This window comes from Panthera uncia (genome assembly GCF_023721935.1).
Source record: "Panthera uncia isolate 11264 chromosome E2 unlocalized genomic scaffold, Puncia_PCG_1.0 HiC_scaffold_20, whole genome shotgun sequence".
In the NCBI taxonomy this organism is placed as follows: Eukaryota; Metazoa; Chordata; class Mammalia; order Carnivora; family Felidae; genus Panthera; species Panthera uncia.
Genome location: NW_026057589.1, coordinates 7,401,000 through 7,418,718, shown reverse-complemented (window position 1 = coordinate 7,418,718; position 17,719 = coordinate 7,401,000). Strand labels below are relative to the sequence as shown.

The following is a 17,719-nucleotide window of genomic DNA, read 5'->3' as shown; positions in this document are numbered from 1 at the left end:
TTTATTTTATTTTATTTTATTTTATTTTATTTTATTTTATTTTATTTTATTTTATTTTTTTGCTCCCTCTCTCCCCCTAGTTTCTCCATCTTTAAAGAAGAGACAGACTAGAGAGTCTGTGGGCCCCTGTCAGGGGAGGGAGCTCTATTCTGTTCTGGCCTCTACTTTCAGCCTGACAGTGGCCCTCTGGGTCCCTGGTCCAGGCCCACTCAGCTCATTCCTTAAGAAGTAGGCTGGTTTTCCAAATGTGGGCCCCAGGCCCCCCCTGGGGGTTACAGATACATGGGCATCAGGCCCCAAATCCACAGCTGCCCCTCAAGAAAGGAGGATGTCATGGCCTCTTATGCAAGTCTGTCTTTGGCATGGTCTGAGCTTGGGTCTGCCCCAGAGGCGATTAGATCATGTTATGGCTGGCCGCCTCCTTTATAAATCAGTTTTAGGAGCAAGGATGCAGGAGAAGCTCAGGTCAGTGTACATGGCCCAGTGTATTGCTTCTGCCACTTGCAAGGCAATTGCCCAGGCTGGTTCGGGAGGCCCCCCACCCCTGGCCAGCTGGGCCTCGTGACAGGGGCCCTCTATGCCCTGCAGGGGTGGTTAAACAGCAGCAGGATTCTTGCCTAGGCTGAATCTAGTCGCCCACCCTCACCCCCACGTCTTTCTTTCCCAGCGGCCTTTTTCCAGGACTGCATCTCAGAGCAGGACCTTGATGAGATGAACATCGAGATCATCCGGAACACACTCTACAAGGTAGTGCCCTCATCAGAGGTGGGGGCTGGCCTGTGGGCAGGGGTGGGGCCACGGTATGGTGGGCTCGTGGTTTATGTGGGGTGCTGGGACAGGACGCAGCTGCACCAGGCTTCTATCCCGCAGGCTTAACCTTATCCGTAGGCTTAGCCACTTTCTGGCTCCCATGATGGGCGCAGGCTGCATGGAACAGGTTCTCCATCTCGTGGTGCCTGCGGCAGGCCCTGATAAGATCAGCAGGAGTGGCTGGTGCCCCACAGCTTGGCCTGTCAGAGCTGGCTCCTGGATGGCCACTCCCCCTGCATCCAGGAGGGTCACGGGGCCGCCACCCAGGCCATAGCTTTCAGGTTTACCCCACCTAGACTGTTGCCAGCAAGGACAGGCATTTGAGCAGAGGCAACAGTGTGCTTAGTTATGATGGGGGGAGGGACCCAGCCAGGTGTAGCCAGGTCACCACATCCTTCTCAGGTTCCTAGGCCTAGAGCCAGTGCCACGTCACAGCATCCTTATCTCTTAACCACTTTCTGCTTCACCCCTGACTATGGCACAGGTTGGTGACCCCTGGAGACAGAGTGAGCTTGGGATTCCTGGGTCAGCACTGCCCTGGCCCAAAGAGGTTAGGAGCAGGGCTGGGAGCCAAGGAAGGGGGCCGGCCAGGGACCAGTGAAGGACATTTGGGACAGACTAGGCTCTGGGCACAGTGAGGTACTGATGGGCTGCAGCCAGGAACATGGATCAGCAGTAGGCAGGCCCTGAAGGGGGACTGAGTATAACCTAAGTCACAGGCCCTGCTGACCTAACCCTGAGAACATCTGGCAATCAGATCTTTACACTGAGTGTCTTCTCCTGCCTGAGTTGGAGCTAGGTGGCTGACACTCAGCTGCAGCCTGAGAGGCTAGGCCTCCAGTCTCCCTCCAGGAATCTGGGCCAGAGTGCAAGGGGAGGTCTGGTAGTAGGTAAGGAGCCTGCATATGTTGCAGTGGTGTGGGCAGGGGAACAGCCCATGCAGAAGCAAGCATGGAGCATGGGCCAAGTGACAGGCAGTTTGCCATGGAAGTGCAGGTTCCAGATAGACAGCAGGAGACAGGTCTGGAAAAAGAGGCAGACACAGGATGAAGTCACCGAGGGCCTAGAGTGCCAGGGCAGAGTTTGAACTGTATCCTGTGGGCAGGGTCAGCCAATAAAGGTTTGCAACAGGGCAGAGTATCATCAGAAAGCCCCCTCTGGCTACAGTGTGGAGCATGGAGTAGAGGGGAGAGACTAGAGGTAGGAAGATCGTCAACTTCTTTAATCGTCAGGATCACCCTAGGAGCTAGGTAGGCATGAATATCTGAATTGGTAAGATGAGAAAACTAAGGGCTCAAAGAAGCAGGGTGGGTTGCCTGAAACCACTTGCTATACTCTGGCAGCACTGGGATCACACCTGGCTCAGCCTGTTTGCAAAGCACGTGCTCTCATCTGCCCCGCTAACAGGGAGGCAGGCCAGGCAATCAGCCGAGAATGTGCATGCGCACATGATCTGAGTGCTCCTGCCCGCCCAACTGGCCTGCTGCCGGTTCCCTGCCCTGAGACAGGGTGAGGGGTGCGGCTGTCCCCCTAGCCTCACCCACACCCTCACCGGGCCTGACTGGTTCTAGCTGGAGTCACTGGCGAGGGCTGCCGGACACCAGCTCCGTAAACACTGATCCGAGGCTGAGGGCGCCATGCCAAGACTGCCCGCTCGACAGGCAGTGTCCCAGCCCAGTGGCCACAGATGGGAGATTAGATGGACCCTCAGCCGCCTGGCAGGCAGGAACTGTAGGCAGCTGGTACAGCAGCCATGGACTAGCAGGCTCCAGGGGACAGGGTGGGGATGGGGAGGCAACCTTGGTACCTGAGCCTTTGAGGTCTTGCCAGTTTCTTCAACTGCCCTAACTTCCAGAAGAGAGTCTGAGCCTGTCCCATCATCTCCTCTGAGCCTAGGGTCAGCCTTTCCAGGGATTGGTGTAGCTCAGTGAAGGCTGGTGGCTTCCCCACAGATTGGAACTGCAAGCCCCACTGGGGCAGGCCTCGAGATTTGGGCAGGCCATGGGGAACTTGGCCTGGCCATGGGGAAGAAAGTGGCTGGGGACAGTCCTAGAGGGACTGAATTACCAGTGAGCCATGGTAGGATTGGCAGCTGTTTCTACCACCCAAGCCCTCTGATTCCTGGGGATGTATTATGCTGGGGTCCACTCTCCCCTTCCAGGCTTCTTCCTCTCTGACCTGTTCTAGACTTTTGTTTCCTGTGACCTCAGTGGTCACCACAGGCCTTCTGAGCACAGCTTGCCCAGTGCTGCTGGCCAGGCTATGCCTGTGCTCGTGGACTCCTGGGTTTCATCTCACCTCCTCCCTTGGGGGAGCAAAGCCTGTGGCCCAAGTCAGCTTGTGGTGGGTAGAAAGGTCTCTGAACCTTGGAGATCAGACCTTGGTACTGAAAGCTTTCCAGGCCTCCTGGCCCTGAGCCCCAACTCTGAAGAATAATCTCTAGCCTGTGGAGCCAGAGTCCCTGTGACCATGCCACCAGAAGGGACTCAGGAGGATCTGAGTGAAGGGAGTTCCCCAGAGGGGCCACAAGACCATCCCCCCCCTCTCTTGACACAGAGAGGTTTGGGGAAGGAAGCCTGTGCCTAGCCACTTTTATGAGTGAGTGCTGGGAGGAAACGAGGGACTGGGCTGACCTGTCTTTTCCTCATGCCCAGAAGATCCAGTTTGCCTGGGCAGGAAGTGCTCGTTCCCACCACAGCCCATGTGTCCAGCCATTGCACTGCAGGGCTGACGTCTGTGCAGGCAATAACCATTCCTCAGCAGGAACTGAGCTGACATTTGCTTCCTGCTTCATGGTGCCTGGGAGCTGCTTGGGGGATGGAAGGAGTTCCGTGAGGTGGGGTGCCAAGAGGGGCCAGGGCACCCAGTCCAGGCCACTTCCATGAACTCTCAGGAGTAACCTTCCTTCACTAGCTCATCAACATGTAGTTTTCTGAGGCTGAGGAGGGGAGGTTTGGGGGAAAGGCAGGCAGAGCAGCTGGGGGCAGACAGACCCCCTCTCTGAGCCTGGTCCTCTGCGGGATGAGGACATAAGGGCACGTAGGGGGCACTGCACCATGAAGCCGTCAGTAGGTCAGAAATTGCTCTATTGCTCCTGGGTGCAGTGAGGTAGCCGGCCAACTGATTAATAGTTGGAATTTGCAGATGTTTCCGAGGTTCTGACATGGGGGCTTCCCTGGCCAATTGATGGGTGTGATGTATGGACTCACCATGCAAGGGACTGGGGAGGGAAAGAGGCAACTGTGAGGAGAAGGCTTGGCAAGTCCCCCAGCTCCCAGCCTGAGTTGAGCGAGCCCCATGCTCTGCGCAGGCCTACCTGGAGTCCTTCTACAAGTTCTGCACCCTACTGGGCGGGACCACAGCCGATGCCATGTGTCCCATCCTGGAGGTGAGTGCTTGCCCACCTTCCTGCCCACTAGTCCCTGGTAGCCTGGGCCTGGGGGAAGCCCCGCCAGCTGACTGGCTGCTGCCTCCTTCCCCCTCCCTCTCGCCTTGCCTGTGTACTGGCCCCACAGTTTGAAGCCGACCGACGAGCCTTCATCATCACCATCAACTCCTTCGGCACAGAGCTCTCCAAGGAGGACCGTGCCAAGCTCTTTCCACACTGCGGGAGACTGTACCCAGAGGGTCTGGCCCAGCTGGCTCGGGCTGATGACTATGAGCAGGTCAAGAACGTGGCCGACTACTACCCGGTGAGTGCCCTGGCCACAGGATGATGGGCGGGCATACTGGCATCTGCATCCCCACCCCACACCCAACAGTGCCCTTGTGCTCATGCTTCCCATCCCTTTTCTGGGCCAGGAGTATAAGCTGCTCTTTGAGGGTGCAGGCAGCAACCCAGGAGACAAGACCCTGGAAGACCGATTCTTCGAGCATGAGGTGAGGGGTTGCTCACCTGCCTGTCATAGGGAGGGGTTGGTGGCCCAGGCCTGACTCTGCCATCACGGCCACCTGCACACCACGTCTGCCTCTCTCTATAGGTGAAACTGAACAAGTTGGCCTTCCTGAACCAGTTCCACTTTGGTGTTTTCTACGCCTTTGTGAAGCTCAAGGAGCAAGAATGTCGCAACATCGTATGGATTGCCGAGTGCATTGCCCAGCGCCACCGCGCCAAGATTGACAACTACATCCCCATCTTCTAGCGCCCTGGCCCAAGGCTCCCCACAAGTGTGTGTGTCTGCGTGTGCTGTGACCAAGCCCACAGCTCACATGCCTGCCCTGGGGGATAGCACATTGTCCTAGTGGCTGCCGGTATTCCTGACCCTCCCTGGGATGGTTCTTGGGCCTGAAAAGGGGCTGGGCACCTGTTCCCCCTACCAAGGTTGGACCAACTCCCCCCCCCCCCCCGCCAAAAAAAGGAGGCCCCCTCAGCCCTATGTTTACAGCCACTGACACGCCTGAGAAGCATGTGGTCACTTTGTGTGCTTCCCTGAGAACCCCTGGGGCAGCGTGAGCCTCCTCTCCCTTCTGTGGGTCACCCGCAGAGCCAAGGCCCAGGGGAAGGATAGAGTGTGTCCTTGGGGCATAGGGGAAATAGCTCTGCCACCCTGTCCCTCAGCTCTGCCCTCTGAGACAATAAACTGCCCTCTCTAAGCCTGGCTGTCTGTCTCCTTTGGGTGCCATCCTTGTCAAGCCACCCCCACTCCAAGCTTTCTACCTCCTTTGCTGGCCCTCTCTCTGTGCTTTCAGGTTCTGCAGGATGGGGGAAGTCACTGGAGGCTCACACAGGGCTGTGGAACTGGGTGCTGGCCCTAGCAGGCCACAGATCTCCCTGTTTGCCTCAATGAGCCCCACTGCACCCTAGTCCAAGGGCATTACCCCCATTTCACTAGGCTGAAACCCAAACCTGTGGATAAATGACCTGCCCACAGTCAACGAACAGGAAAAGGTATGAAGCACAGAATCTTTGTCCAGAGCCTTGGCCCATGCTGACCACCAGGGGTTCCCCAGGCAGTTCCCAATCTGTCACACAGTCACAGACTGGCACTCAGACAGTCATGCCCTCCAAACACAGCATCTCCCCTATTCTAGGAGAAATAAAAATTTGTCTTTATTTAAAAGGTGGCAATCAGGCAAGTAGGGTATGGAACCTCCTATGGCTAGGGGGGTTTGGGGTGGGTGGTCGGGACCCTAATTCTTGAGCCAGTCAAGAAACAGGATTTACCCTTTGAATCGCAGCACTGAGGCACTGGTGCCTTGAAAAAATCCTAAGGGTGGTCCCCACCCCACCCAGTGACTCCTTAGTTTGCAGAGGCACTGTCTGCGGGATCCTGTCAAAGGCTACAGCTAAGTCTTGCACAAAACTCCCCATCCAGTTGGGTTCTCCAAGCTACAGGGTGGAGCCTTGTGCCCAGGAGGGTCTGTGTGGGCTCATGAAGCAGAAGAAAGGCCTGGAGGTCCACTGGGAAGCCTCAGCTTCACCAGGCCTGGCCTGGGGCAATGACTGAGTGGGTAGGGCTGGGGTCCTTTAGGCCAGGCTCTAGGGCAGACTTGGGGGGGTCACAATGGCCCAGGGGAGGGCCAAGGGCTCATGGGACCTTGTCTGCTAGAGCAGCTAGGCCATCTGTGTGCACTGCTCATTGGGCTGTCATGGGGAAAGAGCCTGGGTTTGGGTCTGGGTCCAGGGCTGCATCCTGGGCTGGGGTAGAGCCAGGCTGGCCAGGCCGCAGTGCTCTTGGCAGACAGTGATTGATGAAGAAGGTCTGCAGGAAGCGGCGCCGCAGGCCCTCAGGCAGGTAGTAGTGGATGAAGTACATGAGCCCCAGGCCACGGCCTGGGTAATAGCGGCGGCGTGGCTGAGCTGCCAGCAGTGCGTCGGTGATGGCATCTACAACTGGGCTGAGGTCTGGCAGCGCCAGGCGCAGCGAATGCAGGAACTGCCCATGTAAGTGCTCGATGTAGTCCTCACCGTAGGCCTGGAGCAGCTCTCGGGGCAGGCTGGCCAGCAGCAGCTGTTTACGCTGCTCCCACTGGCCCACATTCTGCACAGACTCTGAGGAGGGAGCCACAAGGTCAGGGTGGGTTCACTTAGGGAAGCCAAAGCCAGACTCAGGTCAGTCTACCTCAAAACCGATCCTTGCCTCCAGACAGAGCCAGGCCCATTCCTTAGACCTGACTCCACCCCAGATAGGAACACACCCACACACCGTATCCCAAACCTGATGCCCACCTGTCTTGAAGCAGCCAGGCTGGATGATGCTGACCTTGACCCCCCAGGGCAGAAGTTCACAGCTGAATGTGTCCATGAGCAGTGCCATGGCCGCTTTGGAGGTCCCATAGGCCGCCAAGCATGGGTATGGCATGTCTCCTGGGAATGGATTGGGAGGGAGGCAGCTCAGCATGGACCAGGGGCTCCAGCAACCCTCCCTGCTCTGCAGCAGCACCTTTTCTACTCCAGTAGGGAAGGGCACTCACCTGCTGGGCTGCCCACAGTCACAATGCGACCCCTAGAACGGCGCAGCAGTGGCAACAGGCCCTTGGTTAGTTCAAGCGCACCGAAGAAATTCACCTCCATGCAGCTGCGGAATGTGGCCACTGGAGACAGCTCCACATCGGCCACTACATTGTTGTGGCCTGCATTGTTGACCAGGCCCCACAAGCCTGAGGGCACGGAGAAGGGGGACAAAGAAAGGAAGCTCAGAGTTGAGTCTGCCCAGCAGCAAACCTCCGCCCATTCACACCCACCCAAGCACACCCTCTTCTGGGGGATCTAGGCCCACTGACCTGTGCTGGTGGTGTGGGCCTTTGTGAACTCCAGTGCTCGGCTGATGTCTGCTGGCTTGGTCAGGTCCAGCTGCAGCAGCCTTAGGCGAGGGGAACAGCAGGCACGCAGCTCTAGGGCACCAGGGCCATCCAACTCCAACACGGTGGCCAGCACCGTGAAGCCCATAGCGTCTAGCTTCTTTGCCGTCTCCTTGCCAAAACCAGAGTCACAGCCTGGCCAGGGCAGGGCAGCCAGTGAACTCCCACTGTGGCCCAGTCCAGCCTGAGACAACTCTAGGATCATCCGGGTCCATACAGGATCCAGGCCTCTGGATACCCAGTCTTCAGCAGCCTTCCCTCCCATCCCAGGTCCATCTCTGTAGGCTTTGCCCCTCTGGCTGAGCACTAGCTCTCTTACAGCTGTCACCTCCCTGACCCCCCAGAGCTACCCCAAACATGGCTTAATGATTCCCACTTTACAGATGAGGACACTGAGACCTAAGAATGCTAAGTTGCTTCCCAAAGTCATTCAGCCAGCAGAGAGTAAGATCAGGACTCTACTGGAGGTCAGCCCGAGACCCAGTACCAGTCCTGGTGTCCTGCTTGCTTTGCTATCAGGTCTAAGCTTGCCTGTGCAGTATTACTGCTCAGCCTCGCTGCCCTTGCCCGGGCTTCTTCCTCTTACCTGGACTAGGCAGCAGCCCCCTCTTTGGTCCTGTCCCATCTTGCCCCCTTGAATCCATTCTCTTACCTCAGCAGCCAGAGGGATCTTTCCAAAACTGACAATATCACTCTGCGGCTGAAAGCCTTTCCAAGGCCCCCACAACCCTGGGGATGAAGCCCCAAGCCCTCTGCTCCCATCATCACAACCTGAGCCCCACCTCCCTTCCCCACCAGCACCCTACTATTGTTCCAGGCTCTAGGCAAGCTGGAGGCTCATACCTACCTCACCACTGACCCCCACTCTTGGAATTCCAATCAGTGGCAACAGTGGGGCATTCTCTGAGCCCCAGACCACTTGCCCCCAGGACAGGGAAGATGATGGATGGAGAAGAGAACAGACCTGCATTTGAATCTCTTCCCACACCCAACAATTGTGACCTGAGGTCAGTTACCACTCTCGGAGACTTAATTTCCTGTGTTTGGTATGTGGAGAGTGGAACCACCAGGCAGAGCCAGAGTGGGGGTCTGATAAGACCCTGTTTCCTTGATTGTTCCCATCCAGATCCTGGCTCTGAGGGTGGCAAGGGGAGGGGGAGGCCAGTGAGAGGAGGCTCTCTGGAGCCTGCCTCCCTGGTGGTCCCACTCACTTCTGGACAGGCTCTGCAGCCCCTCCCCACCTCAGCCCCGCCCCCTCTGCTGAGGCAGAGAACAAAGCTGGGACAGGGGCTGTGAACTAGGCTTTGTGTGGCTGGGGGCCTGCAGACTAAGGCAGTCTGGGCTGGGCTGGGCTGGGCTGACAAGTCCTTCCAGGGCAAGCCTGGCTGGGGGAGGCCAGTGAGCACATGTGTGTCCACTTGCCTAAGCTCCCTACTCTGGAGGGCCCTTCACTGGGAAACTGAGGCCTCCCAGAGCCTCAGCTCTACAGTCCCAACAGTCACCCATGCCTCGCACACCCTCTTGTTTATCTGCACACAGACACCTGTACACACACTTCCAAACTGCCTGCATATTCACACAGGGATTCACTCCCAGGAGACCCCCAGCCACCATCCATGAGCAGATGTGCACACATGGCACCCAGCCACTCAGCCCAAACTCTATCTCCACGGCTGAGCTCTGGATGTAGCCTTGGGCTGTGGTTCTCAGGGGTATTCTCAAGGAGGGGTGGGTAGCAGCTATGGCAGGCTGAAGACACTGTTCTTAGCAGGTGAGGCAGGGCCTAGTCACTTATTTGTCTTGCAGTCAGGCAGTGAGAGAGGAAACTGCAGAGTGTTTGGACATCGGGAAGCTTGCTGGTCTACTCCTGATGCTTAGCAGGAGTGGGTTGGGCAGGACTCTTCCCCTCCCCCATTGCAGGGCTTTACAACCAGATATGGAGGAGCCCAAGCCTCAGAAGGCATCCCTCCTCTTCCCTCACTCTCCAGCTCAAGGCAAGGAGAAGTAACAGCAGCAGCATGAAGGCCTGAGGGGAGATCTCAGGAAAGTCTGCCCACTGAGTCACTACTACCAGCAGATGGCCCAGATACTGTTGAGGCAACTCACAAATTAGATGGCAGGAGGGGAGCTTCCCAGTCCCTGGGAGCAGAGCTCACAACCTAGTTCCTTCTTCAGACCAGGAGGGCCACTGTATCTTTCCTTCCTCAATCCCCTAAAACTTCACACTAGACTCTGAATTCAGGTTCCACTCATCAAACCTGACCCCTGCTCTAACTCCACCCTCTTGCTGAAACCCAAAGCCCTAGTGCCACCGGTGTTCCCACCCCACCTCAACAGTCAACCTTCTTGCCTGGCATTCAAGTCCCCTTTTGAGGAAACAACCTCACATCACACCACATCTCAGCAGCCAGGCTGGTTACTGACTGTCCCCTACCCAGGCCACTCTCATTGTTGCCTCAAGCCTTTGTCCCACATCCACACTTTGATCCAAAACACCTTCCACACTTCACCTATCTTGACTCATCATCCCATGCCCAGCTCAAGGATGGCCTCCTCTGAGAAGTTCTCCCAGGTCTGTCCTTGTGATCATACAGGGCCCCCTACTGGACCAAGACCTCTGGGAAGCCACTCTGGTGGTGAGGGCAGGGCTCTGAGAACCTGTCCAAAGCCATGGGGGTTGGTGGGGGAGAGACCAGGCTGCCCCTCCCCCCACACATACAATGGAGCCAGTGCCCCCTGGCCTTTCTCTCCCTCCCCGCTTCCGGCTGGGTCTCAGTGCGCCCCCCCCTCCCTTCTGGTGACAGATTTATTCCCTGCTCCAGACAAAGGGAACTCTGCCAGGCAACCAGAGGCACCTGAGTACAGCTCTCCACGACCTCCTTCCTGGGCACTGAAGACCAGGAGGAAGGTGGCATTGTGTGTGCTGGCTGCAGATCTGGAAGGCTACCTCAGCAGTTTGGGGGTGGGTGGCACATTCTAAGAGGCAGCTGAATGCCCAGCTGCCTCTTATGGTGACCTCAAGCTTTTATGGATTCCAAGGACCCCAGCAAACGGGGCGGGGGAGGGGGAGTGGGTGCCCCAACTCCCTATCTAAGCGCCTTCCTCTGGCCCTGGGGAAGAGGAGATGAGGCGTTCCACGTGGGCATGTTAGGCAGAATCCAAGGGGTGACCATCCTCTTCAGTCCCTCAGAGCACTGCCCCCTGCCCCAAGACTGCTCTCTTGGGGAGGGGCATAGCATAAACCTCAGACTCCGGGAGGTTCCACCTTTCTCAGCCAGCAGTTGTTCCTGCGCACCTGCCCACTCCCGGCCTCATTTTCCCTCCAACACTCCACAGCGGCAGGTAGTTAACCCGGACTTAAGGAGGTGCCTTGCGCTTCCTACTTGGCTCGCTCCCGGCACCCAGGGGAGAACGACACTCCCATTCCTGTGCTGGGGGTCCCGCCTTGCCTTGGCGCGCTAGAGGGGAGCCCTCTGGGTGTCTGGTCCCGCCCTCGAGCCTGGAGTCCCCGCGCTCCGCGCACTCACCGGTGATGAGCACCGCGCGAGTGGCCACCGGCAGGCGCGGAGGGCGCGCCAGGCGGGACAACGCGATCCAGCCGGCGGCGGCCAGCACGGCGAGTGCGGCCGGCGGGGGCAGCAGGCGCTGGCACAGCCAGTCGAGCGCAGCCAGCAGCGCCAGCGCCGCCAGCAGCGGGCGGCCCAGACTCAGGTCTGCGCGCAGCAGCTGCAGCAGCGCACGGGCCGCCACGAGCAGCCAGGCGCCGCCCGACGGCCAAGGCCAGCGCTCCATGGCGGCCGGGCCGGGCTGGGCTGGGCCGGGGCGGGGCGGGGGCCGGGCTGGGGAGCAGGGAAAGGGACTTGAGGCCGGAGCGAGGGGCGCGCCGTGCAGGAGGACACCAGCCAGGGGCGGAAGGGATACTCGCTTTCTCTGTTCGCCCTCGGGCCGAGCTTATAAAGAGCCCCGGGGGCGGGGAGAGGGCGGGGCGGAGGCGGGGCAGGGGCGGGGCTTCCCTCCACTTCGCACCCCGCACCCTCCTGTGGGCAGGTGCCCCCCCTCCCCCGCTCCGCCCCGCCCCCGCGGCCAGATCTGCTTTCTAAGAAGCCGGAACAAAGTCCCGAAGTTGCTGCTAGAGAGGGAGCCGCCTTGCCGCGGACCGTGCCGGGAACCAGGCCAGTCTGTGTAGCCCTAGTGCTTTGCATCTGCTCACCCCTGCGCCCACCCCCACCCCCACGCTGCGAGAGCAGTTGAGCCGCCGCTCCCAGGTGAGCACACCCAGCTCACACTTGCTCAGGACACCTGAGGACAAGCACAACTTCCCTCAGCTTCTCACACTGACAGCACCGCCGCGACCTCCGGGCCTGCCGGAACCCCGCGGGGAAACAGACCGCCCTTACCCGGCCGCCGCAGCCGCCGCGGGCACACGCGCCGCACTCCCACGCCATGCGCGGCCGCAGGTCCCACGCGCACACACACGCCCTGACGCGCGCTCACACCTAAGCTGGCGGCGGCCACAAAACCGGCTTGCTGCGGGGGCTGGAGGGAGCAAGATGACTGCCCGGGTTCTAGGGAGTCTCTGCCCCGCCTTCCCCCTTTCCTTCAGGGCCCAGTCCTGGGGATGCACCAACCCCACCTCCTCCTGCCACACAAGTGTACGTGTGTGGGAGTGCAGGTGTGTGTGCGTTTGTGTGTGTGTTGCGGGGGATGGGGCTCACAGAAAGTGTCTAGGCTTCGCATTACCTCCAGCCCACCCTCCGACTGGTACTTCTAGGACCAGGCCAATGGGGACACCTGGGGAGTCAGTAAGGGCAGCCTCTAGGACAAGGTAATTCCCTGCCCTACTCCCATGATTCCCCAGGTTATAAAATAAGTGCTGTGAATGTGGGTGCATTTCCCTACCTGTATGTATGAAGATCTGTGTTTGTGTGTGGCCCAGCGGCCCCCCATCCTGCCCACCCCCGTGTCTGGCACCCTGTGTTTGGCATCCAAGCTAGGGCTCTGCCAGGCACTAGGAGTTGGTGCCAGCACCTGGCTCCCAGGCCCTATTCTGAGGGCAGTAGGTGCAGCTCATGGCAGAAGGAGTCCCTGCTTCCTGTGGGCCTTTGGACTTTGCCCAGTGCCTCATCTATGCCTGCACTAGGTCCTGGGAGGTCATGGATCCCCCCAGCCCTGTGCCCATTCTCTATCTTAGGTGCTCAGGCTCTGTGCCAGGGCTTTGAGGCAATGCCTCCTCCAAAACCTTCTCTGCCACCCAGGCGTGGCTCCCTGGTGGGCCAGGGGGGTCTTAGTGAGGGGGCTGGGAGCCACTTAAGAGGAGAGGCTCTGGGTGGAGGACTCAATTGCCCAGAGCCACTTCTGTGCCCTCTTATAAGCACAGATGGCAGGCTAGCCCTGGCCCTAGGAGGCAGGACTTACCTGGAGAGGATGTGCCTACCTTGAGTACATGACCTTGTGTGCCTGTATTTGTGTACACTTGTGTCCATGTCCCATGCCATGACCCTGTATGTGCATGTGAGTACATTTGTGTGTGTTGTGTATGCTTCTGGTGACTCTCCCTCAGTCTGGGTCATCCTTTGGAAAGTCAGGGAAACATTCCTTTTCCAAAATGTGCTGACTCCTATTGTCCCAAATCTATGGCCCAGGCTCACAGGTAGACACAGCATCCTTGGCCTGGCTTCCTGACCTGATCTGTAGACTGTGGATTCATGGGACAACCCCTCCCCCCCACCTCTACCACACACACACACACACACAACTCTGGCACTCTACTGAAAGTCTGGTTATGGTTTTTCAAATTAAGGGCTTCCCTTTGGAGCTGGGGAGGGGGTGTAGAGGAGGAGATGGGGCAGGGGGTCCCAGGCAGTCTTCAAGGTTAAGCCCATGCAGGTAGTACCAGCACTTGCCCAAAGAGGAATTGAAAGTAGGGGAAATGGAAGTGGGACAGCAAGGTGAGAACAGAAACTGAAAAGCAGGATCCTACACTGTCCCGGGAAGGAAACATGAAGGATTCTGGCTCACTGGGAAGGCTATGATGAGGAGAAAGACTTGCTTAGAGGGGGTATAAGGGAATTGCCTTTGGCTGCATGGTACAGGATGGCTGGGATGGGGAGAGGTGTTTCTGGTTTATCTTCTGGGATGCTCTGCCACCTTGGACAGACCCATCAGTCTTATGTGATTTGGGTCTTTTGGAACAGAATGATCTGCCATGCTTTTATATGTGCCCATCCACCCCACCCCAATTCATCCTACTTCCAAGGCCAGGCTTCCTTCCTAGGATCTATGGTGCAGCCCCCTGCAGCCTCCTCAGCAGCTGAACCCTTACCCCTCATCAGGTGGAGACATTCTAGAAGTAGAAAGAAGGTGGTTCAGGCAGTCATGACTGGGAGGGGCTGGCCCAACCCTGTCTGAGGCCTAGTGCCAGCTTGTGCCTGCCCAGGGGCAGAGAACCAGCTTCTGCCAGAACCAGGAGTCTGGGCTGGTAGGGGCCTCCAGGGAAGAGAAGGGAAGGGGGGGGCAGAGGGCAGGAGCCCCAGTAGATAAGGCAGGGCCTGGCAGGGGCAGAGGAATGAAGGGCAACCAGAAGTTCAGAGCCCCTGAGCCACCCCACCCCTAAGCCCTTAGCCCATAGTCTCTCTTAGTCCTGAGTCTGACGCCTCCCTCCCCCCACCTTGGTCAGAAACCTGGTGAGCCAAACCCTTAGATTGCCCCTGGTGCTAGAGGGTCAGGGGTTGGGGAGGGGGGTGGCTGGCAGGCTAGCTCCAGTCGGCTCAAGCTGAGTCTGGCAGCTCACCGGCACCATCTGCTGGCTTTTCCAGGAGGGCGCGGCTCTGAGGGTGGTAGAGTGAAGGTGACTGCTGGATCAGAAGCTGGTGCCCGGTGCCGAGCAGCAGTCACCAAGAGTTCAACCTCTGTCCCCTGACCACACTGGAGCTCCTGGAGCCAAGACTCCATTGTTACCTCTTCCTCCCTCGGTGGTGCAGCTCAGAGGCAGCAAAGTCCCAAGGAGGCCCTGCCTGGTGCACTGCTCCCTCCTGGCACTGCACCGCCATCCTCCCAGCACAAGGGTGGTGGAGCCCCTCTCCCTGCCAATGGCCAGTACCCCCACCGGGCCCCAGACCCCATCCCTCCCCATCCTCAAAGATAACAAACTTTTATTGAGTTTCTACTGTGTGCTAGGCCCTGTGCTGTGTCCCCTGGGTGTCATAACAACCACTGGCCTCTCCCACTGGGAGCCACAATGGAGAACTTCTTCCACCTTAATCTGGTACCACTTTCCTCCAGCACTGTTCTTGTGCTGCCCTCTTCTCAGCTACATTTCTCTAAAATAGTCTACAATCACCATCTCCACTCCCTGCCTCCACTCCCCACTCTAGCTCTGCATCATCTCCCCCTCCCAACCTCGCCAAAGGTCACCAGAGAATGACATCCTAGTCCCCAAAAACCTTAAACACACATCTGCTATAGTTAACTTGGCTTCCTCGAAGCCTCTGTCCTGCTGGTCATTCCTCACTGCTCCAAGCCCTTTCTCCTTCTGGCAGCCATGAAACTACTGCTGTTGGGTTTCCTCCTACCTCTCTGGCTCTCCTTTTTGGTCTCTTTCTTGAGCTACTCTTCCTTGTGGATAAGCCTCTGGCTGTGGAGACCTCATGCTCAGGTTCTCCCCATCCCTGCCTCATGAGTTCAGCTTCCTACTCACATGCTAGTGACTCCCACCCTCCTTTCTGGCCAAGTTCTTGCTCATGACTCCAGGCCTGTGTGTCCAGCTACCCCTGGATGCCTCCCCTGAACACCTGTAGGCTCCTTACACTTGGCCTTTATCCAAAGCTGGTGTCACCATCTTCCGTAGTTCTGGCAGCCACTCCTTCCCTTTCTCATCCTGAGTCTTCATTCCATGCACTGGCCTCCCTAGGTTGCATACAGAGGCCTCACAATAGCCCTTTGTAGTAGATATCATCATTATTCTTTTATATTCAAGGAAATTGAGACTTCCAGACACTCAGAAAATTGTTCAAGGTCTTAAACTCAGGTACACTTGAGTTTGAATCTTAGACCATTCCCTAGATTCAGACTCAGCCTACTTGAGTCCAAAGTCTCCGATCTTGAGAACGGTGCTAATGCAGGACCACGTTTGCCACATGTGGCCTCTTACAGTTCATTCTGAGGGCAAAGGAGAGCTGGGAATGGTCTTGAGCAAATGAGATCCCTGTCCCAATTGGCCAGGAAATGGATTTGGGGATGGGGGAAGAGTGGAGGCTGGGAGTCCTATTGCTGCATCAAGACAAGAGACAGAAGCAGAGGTCTGCTTGGGGCAAACCGGGCCCAAGATGCTCATGGACTTGCAAGGGCTAAGCCCAGAGGCAGCTGGATGCTTGTGGTCTCCAGCACATCACTCACGTGGCATGGGAGCCCAGGAGATTGCTGATTCACCTCTGCATGCCCTGGGCATGAAGTGAAATCCCCCTATTTTCAGAGGTACCCCATCTAGGCTGTGCAACTGGAAATCAGGCCCTTTGGTTATCAGGGAGGGGGAATGATGAGGCAGGGAAGCCAGTGGCATCACTTGTATTTCCAGACTGTCATGCACCCTCCTCTGAACTTCTTTTCTTTTGTCTCCAGGATTGAAGGAAATTATTTGGGGATTAGGGCCCTCGAGTTTGGGAGACACTAAGAGAATGTGCTCGGAAGGGTTTTCTGGACCAGCTCCAGAGGAAAGGCAAGCCCCACTTGAGAACATTTGCCAGGAGAGCTTGGCTGACTCCAGGTGAAACTGGCTGTCTTGGATCCTGCAGTGTGGCTTTGAGTTATTCATAATCCTCTGTCATATTTACTGTGTGTTTGTGTATGCCAGTGTTTGTGTTTGTGTATGCCAGTTTTTGTGTTTGGTTTGCTTGTCCTTTATTTTATTTACTATGCTCACATCATCCCTGTGAAGCAGGTACTATCATTATCCCCTTCCCATACATAAGGAAACAAAGCTCAGAGAGATTAAATGACATGCCATAGGTCACACAGCCATCCAAACTCTATACTCCTAACCATCCAGTCACACTGCCCCCCTGGCCTTAAGCATAGGGGGTTGGCAATACCCAGGTGGAAGACTAACAACCTTTTTTTATTTGCTTTTGTATTAGAAACATGTCTCCCAATGGTAGAATTAAGGCAAGTTGTTAAAACTAATTCTGAAACTTGCTTCTTTACAGCTTCTATCACCCCTGATTTAGGCCCTTTTTTGTTTGTTTGTTTGTTTTTTGGCAGAACAACTGCAAAAGATACAAAAATTAGTTGCTGTTGGCTAGCTGGTTTAATTTATTTGCATATATATAATTCAGCCCCACCCCTGGTGGCTAATACCCCCCTGGGGGAAGCTGCGGCTGTTTTCTGATTGCTGGTGGGGAGGCCTGTGTGTGTTGTTTTTTAAATAAACTGAAACCAGATGGAGGGGAGTTTTGTTCACAGCCTTGCCTACAATTTTCTCCAGCAAATTCCTTGAAAAGCCAACCACCTATGAGTGGTGCCTGTTCTCCTTGGAGATCTCTCACCGCTGGTATGCAAATGGAGAGCAGGGTTGGGATTTCTAAAAGTGAAACAAAAGGAGAGGGAACAGAAGCTCTTGGGTCAAGGGCTTTCGAGAATGCGGGGCCATCCCCCGGTGGAGCCCCAACTTTAGGTCTGCATTTAGAGTTTGTGTCCTCACTCTCCCCTTCTTCCTAGAGTTGGGGGTTGGGCTGGAGGGGTGGAGTCTTGGGCTGGGCAAGAGTCAGAATCACCCTGACCGACCACTTGGTGAAAGTATGGGTTCCAGACCGGCGCATATATTCCATTTGCAGTGCTAACCGCTGGCATGAGACCCCAACTCTCCAGATAGGCTGATTTTTGAGTCAGTGGAGGCAGTTATCTCCTGAAAGGGCCCAAGCCACTCTTGCTTCCATCCCAGGAAGACCAGTTGCTCAAGGTGGTTATCGAAATATTTTTAACCACCAGCCAGGTCTAGGACTTTTGTCATGTCCCTTGAGCACCTCGTTAAGTGATTCCTTGTTCAGAGATGTAGCACGTACACCCACTGATCACAGTGCCAGGGGTTTAGCATTTTTCTTTGGAATGTAAATTG

At 56.8% G+C, this 17,719-nt stretch overlaps 2 protein-coding genes across 2 annotated transcripts in view; one reads left to right on the top strand and one right to left on the bottom strand.

Annotated features, from left to right (window-relative positions):
• ATP6V0D1 (ATPase H+ transporting V0 subunit d1) overlaps window positions 1-5,403 on the top strand; it is a 39,276-nt gene extending 33,873 nt beyond the window's left edge. The window contains exons 4-8 of the mRNA XM_049622469.1: window positions 668-747; window positions 4,121-4,198; window positions 4,326-4,502; window positions 4,612-4,689; window positions 4,791-5,403. Of these exons, the coding sequence (XP_049478426.1) occupies window positions 668-747; window positions 4,121-4,198; window positions 4,326-4,502; window positions 4,612-4,689; window positions 4,791-4,952 (575 nt within the window). The 3' untranslated portion in view covers window positions 4,953-5,403. The remainder of the gene's footprint in view (window positions 1-667; window positions 748-4,120; window positions 4,199-4,325; window positions 4,503-4,611; window positions 4,690-4,790) is intronic.
• Window positions 5,404-5,854: 451 nt separating this feature from the next.
• On the bottom strand, window positions 5,855-11,586 carry HSD11B2 (hydroxysteroid 11-beta dehydrogenase 2). The gene is made up of 5 exons (XM_049622467.1): window positions 11,139-11,586; window positions 7,534-7,746; window positions 7,225-7,410; window positions 6,980-7,117; window positions 5,855-6,802 (listed from the first exon to the last, which is right to left on the bottom strand). The coding sequence occupies exons 1-5, from the start codon at window positions 11,401-11,403 to the stop codon at window positions 6,387-6,389; spliced, it is 1,218 nt and encodes a 405-aa protein (XP_049478424.1). The 5' UTR covers window positions 11,404-11,586; the 3' UTR covers window positions 5,855-6,386.
• Window positions 11,587-17,719: the final 6,133 nt, after the last annotated feature.